This window comes from Bos taurus, chromosome 3 (assembly GCF_002263795.3).
Source record: "Bos taurus isolate L1 Dominette 01449 registration number 42190680 breed Hereford chromosome 3, ARS-UCD2.0, whole genome shotgun sequence".
NCBI lineage: Eukaryota > Metazoa > Chordata > Mammalia > Artiodactyla > Bovidae > Bos > Bos taurus.
In genome coordinates, this window is record NC_037330.1 from 7,065,775 (window position 1) to 7,079,502 (window position 13,728).

At 38.7% G+C, this 13,728-nt stretch overlaps 1 protein-coding gene across 2 annotated transcripts in view; it reads left to right on the top strand.

Annotated features, from left to right (window-relative positions):
• The first annotated feature begins 1,506 nt into the window (after window positions 1-1,506).
• The window catches only part of SH2D1B (SH2 domain containing 1B), a 30,000-nt gene continuing 17,778 nt past the window's right edge, over window positions 1,507-13,728 (top strand). Inside the window, exon 1 of one of the 2 annotated variants that reach the window (XM_024989739.2) lies at window positions 1,507-1,805. In XM_024989739.2, coding sequence (XP_024845507.1) covers window positions 1,672-1,805 — 134 coding nt within the window. In that variant the 5' untranslated portion in view covers window positions 1,507-1,671. The remainder of the gene's footprint in view (window positions 1,806-13,728) is intronic. The other variant, NM_001193162.1, reaches the window with a different exon arrangement.

The window sequence follows — 13,728 nt, forward strand, 5'->3', positions numbered from 1 at the left end:
AAAGACCCTGATGCTGGGAAAGATTGAAGGCAGGGGGAGAAGGGGACAGCAGAGGATGAGATGGTTGGATGGCATCATCAACTCAATGGACATGAGTTTGAGCGAGTTCTGGGAGTTGGTGACCAACAGGGAAGCCTGGCATGCTGCAGTCCATGGGGCTGCAAAAAATCGGATATGTCTGAGTGACTGAACTGAACTGAGGCAGTCATACTCAGTTAAAATTACTACTCTAAATGAAGGACTGACAAACTGAAGCTGGGGTCCCAAATCTTTCTATTGCCTCTTTTTGTAAATAAAGATTTACTTGAACATAACAAATAATACTATGTAGGAGGGCTGAGTTCCTCAAAAAGCCTTGGAGGAAATGATGAATACATTTTGGGAATCTGAAGTACAGCATGGTGATTACAAGGAATAATACTACATGAAAGTTGCTACAAGAAAAAAAAAAAAAAAAAGGAAGTTGCTACAAGAGTAGATCTTAAATGTTCTCACAACAATAAAGAAATAGTAAGCATGTGACAAGATGGCCATGTTAGCTAACGCTATGGTAGTAATCATTTGCAAATAGGAAATTAAATGGTTATACCTCAAATTTTTACAATGTTACGTGTCAGTTGTATGTCAACAGGGAAAAGGGTCTTAGAAATTACATTTAGGATTAATTCTGATCCTCAGATAACCGAAACAATCTTTTCCAAGAATATCAGTTGACCTAAGTAGAAAAGGGTCAGCAGAAAAGATTTTTCTTGTCAACACCAGGGTGGCTAAGTGTCCTGGGCTGGATAGACTTTTTTTGGTTTTTCTTTATAAGGAACATTACTGATGCCCCAAAGGATGGAAACCTCAAAGGACCTGAGGTTTTTCAAATCGAAGCCTAATATGTTCTTTTCTTCCAGTTGGAGAAACATCCCTACACTAATTGTGCATATCCAGACCTCCCTCCCAAGTTCACCAGCTCCTTCCCCAAAAGGCTTGATGCTAGAAGGTGTAAAAAATGGCCTTTGTTCACCAGTGGCTAAGCACCTTAGCCAGGCGACGCTCCCCCCAGACCATCCTCCCCCACAGCGCCCAGTGCTTCCTATTCCCATTGCTGTCTTACGTGTGTCGTGTCAGTTGATCCATGGATGTCCTACCTTCTCAACTGTTCCACTACCTCTGGATATACCTGGATTCATTCAGCATCTGTACACTTTTTTGAGCACCTGTTCTGAGCTGGGTACAGCATATCCATGGGTGGCTTCAGCAGGAGATGGGATTCCCTTTCAGCCAAAAGCATCCCTGGAAGGGATGCCACAAGCCAGAGAAGCTGAAAACTGGTGACTTCGGGTGAAATACAAGGACGGCTGCAACCAGTTCTGAGGAGCTTGTGTTCAGCATTGAGCTTGAACCACAGTCATTGTTGATTCCACTGTGTATTTCAGACATGTTTAACCCACTTCCGTGAGTCATACTTAGGCCACTTATAGGCTGAAGTGTCTTGGTCACTTCATCACCCCACCTCTCTCATTTCCTGAATCTTGTGAAACTATCTGAGTCCCACAGAATAACCTCATCTCACTCCTACAAGCCAGAGCAAAAAGTGGTATTTCCACAGGCCCCATTTAGGCCAGCTGCCTCCAATTCTCTCCTCAGATTCGTCCCTCAACTCGGGGTACCAGAAGGCTCCCCATGGATCTGCCTTATTACCATGGGCCTCTGTCCAAGCGAGACTGTGAGACCTTGCTGCTCAAGGAAGGAGTGGATGGCAACTATCTGTTAAGAGACAGCGAGTCTATGCCCGGAGTCCTGTGCCTCTGCGTCTCGTGAGTAGCCTCACCTTCCATGCATATGTTAAGTGTGTATCATATCTTAATATGATAACCAGGTGGAAAAGAAACTGTGCCTCACTGACTCCGCAGCCCAGATGAGCAGAATGAGAAATAGCTAGACACTGCCACAAGGAAATGGAAGGAACACGTCTGTCTAAGCTCCTCCACCTTTCCTTCTCTCCACACGCAGACTCTGTGGAGCAGCAGAAGTGGGGGTGGTGGTGAGCATAGCGCTTCAGGCAGCATAGGAAGGGAGCAGAGAGAAGAGAAGGCAGCCATGTGAGAAAGGTCCTCTCCTATAGAGGCTGATTTATTTAGTATGGAAAACATGAGATTTTAACCTGAGAGGCCTAGTTTTTACATGGCTGGCTCCGCTTGTGATTTTTAAGATACTAATAACATTTCAAACTTCGTTACATTTGTAAAAGGCTTCAGCAGACATTCCTTCCCTTCATCCTGCTTGTAGTCTGTCAAGGCAAGCCACCATTTTGTCGATGTAGAAACAGACCCTGGGGTGTCTGCAACAGCTTGCTTGTGTTATAACACGTCTGGTGTTTCCAAAGAAGCTGAGTTCCAGGTGAAAGTTTAAGCCAGAGACATACTGCTGAAGGAAGTTGCTTAGCCCAGTTTAGAAACCAATCTTAAACAGATATCAGGGGAAATCTACTATCTTTAAAGGATTCTCCTGTTTGTGGAGACCACTGAACTTTTTCTTTACCTGTTACAAGAATTAAAACCCAAGTGTCTCCAAAGATAAGCTCCAGTGCTTCTTAGAACTGGGAGCTGCAAGGCCAAAAAAGCGTGCCATTACTGACAGAATAGGCAGGGATGCCCTTCTTTCTTTATGTGACACCAGGAATCCAGATATAAGAAAGGCAGCCTTCAGGTGTTAGCAGTTTGAATTCAAGTTGCCAGTCATGTTGAGAGTGCTTTCATGTATTTCGTAGCCATCACTAATTTCTCTTTTGAGAACTGCATCATCATACCCTTTACCCATTTTTAGCTTGAGTTGTTGTCATCTTTCTACTGATTTTTTTCAATTTCTGTGTATGAAGGTAAAACTTTTTTTTTTTTTTCTCAAAAAAAGACACATAAACACAAGAAAGCTACAGACCAACTTAAATTTCATTTACTATTAATTTTCAGTAAACAAAACAGAAGCCAGTAAAATATTAAAGCAGAAAATACACTATGCTAAAAGACACTACAGTCCAATCTAAGAAATCAAGGATGTTTCCATGTCAGGAAAATTATTAGTTTAATTGTGTATTAATAGGTCAGAGGTTGCAAACTGTATAACTCATTCAAATTTGCTTAAAAGGTATTAAATAAAATTCAGCATCTATCCCTCAATTAAACACATACTCATGTGTGCACATGCATGCACTCACTTACACACTCCTAACCATATATAGCTAGATAGATGCTTCCTTAACACCAGATGAAGCACTAGAAGAATTATCCCTAAAATCATGAATGAGCCAAAGTGATTGTAACCACTACTATGTAACATTTTCCAGGAGATATCAGCAAGTGTAATTAATCAAAAGAAATACATGTAAAAATTGAAAAGGAAGATGTAAAATTATTATTTACAGTTGACATGACTTTATACCTTTGAAATCTAGATTTAACTGAAAAAAAATAACTACTAAAATCTTTACGAAAATTCAGTAGGGATATCAGCTTTTATAATTGAAATCTAAAAATCAACAGCTTCCATACTGAAATAATAACTAGTAAGAAATATAATAAAACACCTCATTTACATCAGCAATAATTAATAATACCTAGGAATAAATATAATATGAAATGTGCAAACTTAAGCATCCACTGGGGAGCTTACTAGAAGATTTAAATGAAAGGAAGAATTCAATTTGGAAGCTTACCAGTTCACCATAATTAATCTATAAATTCAGCATTTTTTCAGTAAAAAAAATCAACAGAATCTTAAATTTTCTCTTCAAAGATAGTAAAGTTTATCCAGATGGGAAATAAAACACAGGGAATCTGCCAGAGAGCCAGAAAAGTTTTTTATTAAAAGAAGGGGGACTGGCTCTACCAAATACTAAAATAGATTACTACAGTAATTACTACAATAATTAAAAGAGTTTGGTACTGAGAGATCAATTAAATATTTGGAATATAGAGTCTGGTAGAAATAAAGCCAAATACATATGGAATTTACTTTATATTTAAAAGATCATCTCAAATTAGTGAGGAAAAGATGAATGATAATTAACTGTGTTAGGACACTTGGCTGAACACTTAGAAAAAATAACCTGAATCCCTTTCTTACTTCTTAAAGTTAATTCAAAGTGGTTCTAATACAGAACTTCTTTTTTCTAAATGAAACCATGTGTATTAAAAGAAAACATGAACTATTAAAAAATATTCCTGGAATTGAGAAAGTCTTTCTAACAAGACATAAAACCAGGAAACAAAAAAGAACAGATGGCTAAATATGACCATTATAACAACAACAAAAAACTGTTAATGACAAACCAACAGAAGAAAATCAAAACTTCATTAACATGGAAGAGCTCTTAAAAAACAATAGGAACTAGACAAAGTGCAAGAGGAGGAGAGTCTCTGAAATGGAATATGAAAAAGAAAGAATAAGAAAATATTAGATAGCTAAAAAAACACAAAAGAATAACGTGATACCATTTTTACCAATTCAGTGGTCCAGAATTAAAACTGAAAACACCCAGAAGAAATTAAATTTTGGGGAAGTAATAGTGCTTACACTTGCTAAATGCAACTTCTTTGAATGGTTGTTATTCAACCACAGTCCTTACACTTGCTAAATGCAACTTCTTTGAATGGTTGTAATTCAGTCACTGGGCTTCCCTGGTGGCTCAGACTGTAAAAGCGGCTGCCTACAATGCGGGAGAACCCAGGTTCAATCCCTGGGTCAGGAAGATCCCCTGGAGAAGGCAATGGCACCCCACTCCAGTACTCTTGCCTGGAAAATCCCATGGACGGAGGAGCCTGGTGGGCTGCAGTCCATGGGGTCGCGAAGAGTCGGACACGACTGAGCGACTTCACTTTCACTTTGCTTCGATTTCTATTCAGCCACTAAGTTGTGTCCGAATCATTGCGACACCAAGGACTGTAGGCCGCCAGGCTCCTCTTGTCCATCGGATTCTCCAGGCAAGAATACTGGAGTGGGTAGCCATTCCCTTCTCCAGGGGGTCTTCATTACTGGGGGATTGAACCCGTAGCTCCTGCAGCTCCTGCACTGCAGGGAGATTCTTTACCGCTGAGCTATTGGGAAAGCCTAACATTTGACCCCAAATCTCATTAATAAAAACGTATCTTATAGTCATTACTGCTTATGCCGCTGCTAAGTTGCTTCAGTCTGCTAAGTTGCTTCAGTCGTGTCCGACTCTTAACGACCTCATGGACTGCAGCCTACCAGGCTCCTCCACCCATGGGATTTGCCAGGCAAGAGTACTGCTTATAGTATGTGCAAATTGGCATTGGCAAGATTGAGTAAATCCATATATAATATGGAAAAAATTCAAAGATCTTGTGTGAAAAAGGCTAGATATTAAGTATGATCCCATTTGTGTAAAAAAAAAATGTATGCCTATATCCCTATATATCCATAAACAGTTTTTGAAATGTATATAAGAAATTCACAATATTGGTTACAGCTGGGAAATTTAGGAGGAATAAATGGGGAAGAAAAGGTTGTGGATTTAATTTTAAAAAATGTTTATAAAAATGTAGTGAGTCCCTACTATCTATGCAAATACTGTGCTAAGGCCCTAGGGGATTCTAAGGTGATTCCAATAGGCAACTTGCAATTTTTTCAACATGTAAATAAATAAAATAAGGGTAAAGTATAAATTTCAGAAGAGACAGTTTTATACAAATTTAAAATCAGAAGAGATGATCAGTAAAGTCTTCTTTGAGGAGGTCGTATTTGAGTTGGGATTTAAAAGAGTGGATAAGATTTAGTTACACAGAAATGAGATGGAAGGCATTGTGGGTTGGGGGAAAGGCAGGAACATAGGTCCAGAAAGGGGATATTTTAAAACATATAGGAATCACACAGGGTTCTAGAAAGGTAATTTGGAAACAAAGTCAGTTTGGGGTAATATTATGGGTCTTAAAAGAATGACTCTGTAGTTGATGGGGAAACAGGGATGGTTTCTGAGAAGGGAAATGACAAGATTGGTACTGAGTTTTGGGAACTTCAATCTAATAAGGATGATATACTGAAGCTGGCAGATAATGATGGCAGTAGAGACTGCTATGTCTCTAGATGGGAGATGGTGAGGAACTTGCTGTGGTGGGGCAAGCAGTGGGAATGGAAATTAGAAGAAGGTGCAAGGGGAACTTCCTTGGTGACACAGTGGAGAAGAATCTGCCTGCCAATGCAGGAGACATGGGTTTGATCCCTGGTCCAGGAAGATTCCACTTGTCGTGGAGCAGCTAATTCACGCACCGCGACTGCTGAGCCCGTGCGGCCAGAGCCTGTGCTCTGCAACAGGAGACAGCGCCGCAGTGAGAAGACGGAGCACCGCAGCCAAGAGCAGGCCCCGCTTAACACAACTTGAAAAGGCCCACGTGAAAGCAATGAAGACTCGGCATAGCCAAAATAAAAGAATAATACATTTTAAAAATTAAAAAGAGGTGCCAAGTATGTGAAATAGATAGGAGGGACCTCAGTCACGATTTCGGCATAGGTAATCTAGCCTATACCGGGATTCTCTTTAATAATTGACATTTATGCACAACTGCTCTGTGATGCATCATGCTAACTTAAATATTCATCCAAAGCAAAAATCACTAAAATATTAAATACAAATAATAATAACAAATCAAATGGAGAGGCAGGATAAATGTCCATCAGACACCTGCCCTTAATCAAGGTTCACCCTCTTCCCTGCCCCTGTCACTCAAAGGCAAACAAAATTTCAGGCACCCTCAGCCTTAAGGCTCAGATCAAATAGCCCTCTCAAAACATTTTGGCCCCTTTCATAGTTCTTATGAAATTTTATCACATCAGTATAGACCATTCAATTGTAATTGTTCAACAATTTTTTAAAGTCTCCCATGTCAAGGACTTCCCTGGTGGCTCAGACGGTAAAGCATCTGCCTACAGTATGGGAGACCTGGGTTCAATCCCTGGGTCAGGAACATCCTCTGGAGAAGAAAATGGCAACCCACTCCAGTACTCTTGCCTGGAAAATCCCATGGACAGAGGAGCCTGGTAGGCTACATGAGGTTGCAAAGCGTCGGACATGACTGAGCGACTAAAGTTGCACTTTTATGTCAAGCAGTATAGTAGATACTCAGTTAATGCCTTCAATACACCTCAGAGCCTACAGGGAAAAATAGAGAAGCAAATGGACCCTGTGAGGTGTATGATAACTGATGACTTACGTTAGGGCATGATAGGAACTGAGAGAAAGGAATGGTTCACTCATCAAGGAGTCAAGAGCCTACATGGAAGATAGGACTTGGAGGGTGATTAAAACCATCACTCATTCATTCAACAGCACACACTGAGTGCCCACTATGTTCTAGGTATGGTCCTATGCATTGGTAAAATAGTGATAAATAGTACAGACACTAGTCCTGCCCTCATTGAAATGACATTCCAGTGAGAGGAGCCAATAAAGTGAAAACAAATCAGAGGCACGTTGCAGCAAGGGCGGAGTCTACCTTAGGTTGGGTTCAGGAAAGATTCCTCTGAGAAGGTCACAAAGCAATTCATATTCCAGTGTACACCCTGTGTGAGCAAAGTCAAAATTATCTACACCACCAGTGTTAGCCTGTTTTTCTACATCAGTGCAACAAAAGCCACTATGAAGGTGCTTTCCATGAGCCAAAAATTGTGCTAAGCATGTTACATCAATTATTTATGCTTTGGAAAGCCATCCTTGGTAGGTGATCTATCCCTATTTTGTGGGAAATGGAATGGAGCTTCTTATTAACTAAGAGGTCCAAGATCAGACTGTTAATATATTGTTATCCTGCCTTTCTTACCAATGTCCCTAGTTCTAATGCTCAAGGTGATCCTTTCGGAACTCTTTAAAGTGCCCAAGCAGGGGCCTTCCAAGCATTGGGCTTGGCAGTAGATCCTGATATGGGGAATCTTGCATTTTGCTTCTTAGAGAACTACCCTTTCTTCTTTGCTGTGCTAGAATAGCAGGATACCAACTTCCATGCTTTCACAGATACAAATGAGGTTATTAGAGAGAAGATTAGAAATAAAGGAAGGAAGTCACAGAGGAAAGTTGGTCTAGCAGCACATTATCACCGACCAGAATGCTCTGTGGTAAGCATGGACAGGAAATATAACCTGATCTCACAGCCTGATACACTGTGCAGAAAACACCAACGTGCAAAACACTGTGTAGGTGACTTGACTGTTAGAAGTTGGAACTGGGTCTAGCTTTATAGTCAGCAGAGTCAAAATGGAATAGATATTTGGAGATATAAAGGATTCAGCTGCTGGTGTGAAGAGAAAGGGGGGACTTTTTGTAGTTATAGGAAGGTTGCAAGTAAGAAGTACTTAAATCATGACTTACAGCAACAACAGAAACAGTGAGTGACAGAGATCCTAAGAGTCATTTCCAGCTCTCATATTCTGAGATCTTTGGAAAGACTTGAGTTCAGAAAGTAAGAAAAAAATCAAGCTTATTTGTTTTAGAAAAATCAAATGTTGAGAAAGGTATAAAAAAGAGAGCAGAAATTATCTCAGTCTCACCACTCAGAAATCACCTTTCTTGATATTTCAGCACACATCTCTCCAGACTGTTCTCTGTTCATATGCATGTATAAGTGAATATTATGTATGTACATAAATTACTCATATATATGATGATTTGTGACTTTTAAAGTAAAAACTTGAAGGATAATTGCTTTACAATATTGTGTTAATTTCTGCCATACATCAACATGAATCAGTCATAGGTACAACTTCTTTTTCAATGTATAACAGGTACATTTCCACATCAAAGAAAGCAAATATACATCATAATTTTATGATTACTTACTATTTATTGATTGCATATGTCATAATTTATACCTAAGTATTCATTTAGGCTTCCCTGATGTCTCAGACAGTAAAGAATCTGCCTGCAATGAGGGAGACCCATGTTCAATCCCTGGGTCAGGAAGATCCCCTGGAGAAGGGAATGGCAACCCACTCCAGTATTCTTGCCTGGAGAATTCCATGGACAGAGGAGCCTGGTGGGCTACAGTCCATGGGGTAGCAAAGAATCAGACATGACTGAGCAACTAACATTTTCATACATTTAGGTTATTTCCAGTTTGGGCCAATGGACCCAGTGTAATTTGATACAACTAATATTTTTGTGCTTATATCTTTGAGAGTTTGCCCAACTCTCTCCTCAGGATAATACCCTAAACATTTTAACATTTTTATACACATTGACAAATTAGTGCAATCAGAGTTTGCATGGATGCACACTCCAACCAAGGGCAGTGAGAAAGCCAGAAGTCAAGTCTTAAAACATTCTTTATTGACTTGTAACTTGTTTTACCATCCTCTTAAAGTATATTTCAAAGAACAGAAGTTCTTGATTTTAATGAAGTCAAATTTATCTTTTTTCTTTGATGGATTGTGATTTCAGTAATATGTCAATATATAATAAACCCTTGTCCAATGTAATTCACAAAGGTTCTCTTCTGTGTTTTCTTCTAGAGTTGGATAGTTTTAACTTTCACAATTAATGTAGCCCATCCTGATTTAATTTTTGCATTTGGGTAAGGTTGGGGTTGGTGTTTTATTAAATATGGCCACCTATTTGTTCCAGCTCAATTGTTGAACAGATTATTCTTTCTCCCAATAAATTGCTTCGGTGCCTTTGTAAAACAAAAACTATCAACTATGTAAGTCTGGCTCTATTTCTGAGCTCTTAGCCTTGATTTTTTTTTCTTTATGCAAATTCTATATTATGTTGATTACCATCAGTTTATAATAAGTCTTGAAATAAGATGGTGTAAATCACTCAACTTTTCAAGGTTATTTTGGCTATCTTAGATCCTTTGTATTTCCATACATATTTCAGATTCAGCTTTTCAACTAAGACACACACGCACAGACACCAAGACTGAAGATAGACTGAGATTGCATAAAACTATAGGTCAATCTGGGGAGAACCAACATGATAATACTAATTCTTCTGATCCATGAATATAGTTTAACCTCTTTCATTTATATGAAAGAAGTTCTACAGTTTCTTGTAAAAGTTGTAAAAGAAACTTTTACAGTTTCTCTCAAAAATGTTTTGTAACAGATCTTGTACATCTTTGGTCAAATTTATCCCTAAAATTTCATATGCTTGATGTTATTTTAAATGATAACAGGTTTTAACGATTTAAATTTTTAAATTATTTTAATTTCACTTTCCACTTATTCAATGCAATTGAGTGGATACACAATTAATTTTTATGTATTGAACTTGTATCCTGCAACCTTGCTAAATTCACTTATTGCTCTAGTGGCTTTTTGGGTAGAATTTCTGTATGATTTTCTATATGCCATCTACAATTAAGAGAACTGTACTTCTCCCATTTCAGTGTTTCTGTTCCATTTTTTTTTCTTGCCTTATTGCACTACCTAAGAGTTTTAGAACAATGTGGAAGTGATGAGTGCAAAAATCCTCATCATTTTCTGACCTTGTGGAAAAGTATTCAGTCTTTTCCCGTTAACTATGTTTTTAGCCCTTCTATTCCTAGTAGGGCTGTTTTTTGTGCATCAACTTAGATGGTAGTGTGAATTTTTGTTCCTTGTCTCTTAATCAACAGGTTTTTTTTTTTTCAAGATTCCATGTATAAGTGATACCATTTATCTCTGACAGCATTTACCTCTGTTTAACATGATTGAATAATATTCTACTGTTTATATATACCACATCTTCTTTATCCATTCATCAGCTGATGGACATGTAGGGTTTCTTTATCTTAGCTATTGTGAATAATTCTGCAATGAATAAGGGAGTGCGGATATTTCTTAGATATCTTGTTTTCATTCCCTTTGGCCATATACTCAGAAGTGGGATTAATGAATAACATGGTAGTTCTATTTTTACTTTTTTGAGGAGCCTCTATACTATTTTTTGTAGTGGCTGTATCAATTTGCATTCCCACCAAGAGTGCACAAGGGTTCCCTTCTCTCTATAGTTTTACCTACACTTGTTATCTCTTGTCTCTTTGATGATAGCTGTTCCAACAGATGGGCTTCCCTAATGGCTCAGTGCTAAAGCCCTCGCCTGCCAATGCAGGAGATGCGGGTTGATCCTTGGGTTGGAAAGATCCCTTGGAGAAGGAAATGACAACTCATTCCAGTATTCTTGCCTGGGAAATCCCAGGGACAGAGAAGCATGGTGGACTGCAGTCCATGGAGTCACAAAAGAGTCAGATACAACTTAGCAACTACACAACAATAATTTTAACTGGTATGAGGTAATACCTCACTGTGATTTTGATTTCAATTTCCCCAATGATTAGTAATCATCAGGTTGAGCACCTTTTCATATATCTCTTGTATTTGTATATCTTCTTTGGAAAAACATCTATCCTTTATGCATTTTGTAAAAAATACTTACGTGCATAAACATTTAGGGTTGTTCTATCCTCTTGATTAATTGACACCTTTATCTCTTTGAAAATCCCCTTATTTATTCCTGGTTAGAGTCCCTGCTCTGAAGTCTACTTTAGCTGATATTGCTAGCTTTACTTTTATTAGTGTTAATAGGATATATTTTCCCCATCAATTAACTTTTAACCTAATTGTGTCTTTATTTTTTTCAGTTAATTATTAGACTTTATTCTGAGAATTTCAACAAGTTTGCTGTTCCCCAGTGGACAGTGGAATCACAATTTTCTGTCTTTATTTTTATATCAGGTGTCTTATAGGAAACATAAACTCGAGTCTTGCTTTTTTATCCAATCTAAACAATAACTTCCCTTTACTCAAGGCTTCTCTTGTCCCACCGAAAAAAGATTTTAAGTAAGACTCAAAAATATTTAACTCTTTCCAAGTAGCTTCCTTGCACCCTTAGAAATGTGTTCAATAATATTTATAAGAATACAAAAGTAACCATCACCAAATAAGGTAAAATGTCAGAATGTTATCTAAATATTCCTATTAAAGGGAAGGAGAAATGTTAATCAATAGGAACAAATTCAGAAATGAACCAGCATCATTTTTTAAGGACATTAAGATAATCAATGTCCTCTGGGTTATATTACGCCGGAAGAAGAATCGATAAATCTTTGTGGGAAGACCATGACTGTGTACCGCTATTCTTCTCAAATGAAGGCAAATTGGTTCTGAGTACTTTGCTAGGGATTTCAGATAGACAGATGGCTTGCTTTTGCTTGACCTACAGCAAATCTTTTCATAGACCTAGGGGCCAGATTTGTGATTATTTTATCCCCAAAAATGTGCACATCTAGAACAGCAGTTGAAAATACAATAACCTTGGATTAATGTTGTAATAATTCATAGTCATTCTCCAAGATATATCTAGTGATTGCACTGGCCAAATGGGTGAGCTAAATGAGAATGTGGTAGGAATCAACACAGCATACATTTCATGATTTGATGGTGCTCTTAGAATAGAAATTTCTTCTAGGGATGTGAATTGCTTCAGTTTACTCTCTTCGAAGGTGAAACCAGTTATAGGAGCTCAGGTTTGGCCCTTCCCACTACAATAGTACTCATTCTATGATTCAAAGAACCAGTAAGATTGTGCCAGTTTCCAAGTGTGTAAGTGTTAGTCACTCAGTCATGTCCAACTTTTGGGGACTCCATTGTATGTGGCCCGTCAGGCTTCTCGATCCATGGGATTCTCCAGGCAAAAATACTGGAGTGGGTTGTCATTCCCTTCTCCAGGGATCTTCCTGACCCAGGGCTCAAACCCAGTTCTCCTGTATTGCAGACAAATTCATTACTGTCTGAGCCACCATAAACACCTCAAGATGGTTGGATGACTTCACAGGCTCAATGGACATGAGTCTGAGCAAACTCCAGGAGATAGTGAAGGAAGAGAAGTCTGTTGTGCTGCAGTCCATGGGGTCACAAAGAGTTAGACATGACCTAGTGACTGAACAACAATGAAGTATTTAAGTACATTTCTGGAACTGGAGAAATAACCATAGGATGGTCCCATGGTCCCACTCAGCCCACTCGAAATAGACTCAGGTCAAAATTTATTATATCACCTGACCTCAGGAGTTCTCATTCTGAATTCCTGGATCAGGGTGTCTGGAACATTTGGGTCTCTGAGGATTAGCCTCAGTCCAGAGCCACTATCAAATAACCTTCAGAAACATGAGCACTTTTCCTTTTTCCAGTATATAGTCCCCCTGTAGGTTTTTCTGGGAAAGGCTTGAAGCGTTGTCACATTCCTTCCTTAAAAGAACCCAGAAGCCCAACATTCCTTTCAATGAAAGGGATCTGAGACTGTGAACTGGATTAAATCTATAAGTTGAATAAGACACCCAAGAATCCCTATTCTGTGACCCAAGTCAGGGTTCTTCCATCAGACCTAGAAGTTCTCTGTTTACTTTATACCCAACAGCACTTTTGACTGTCCATCATCATTCTCTGCTTTGCAATCCAGTGAATCAATTAAACATCACCACAGATGTACAGTAAGCTGTTTCTTATACTGTTACATCCCTGTGGTTTATGATAACTAGCTATCTTTGTCTCTCACTGAATGCCAATACCTAAGCACACCCTGTTATTTCCACTAAAATCAGGGAACCCAGTTCCATTGTAGAATTTCTCAATGTCAATTCTAGCTTACAGCACAGAGCCAGAGTTTTTCAAAGATGCTGGTACTCTCCTTGCAATTATTTTTTAGGGCATCATTAAATCACCTAAGGGGCTTCCCTGGTGACTCAGACCATAGAGAAT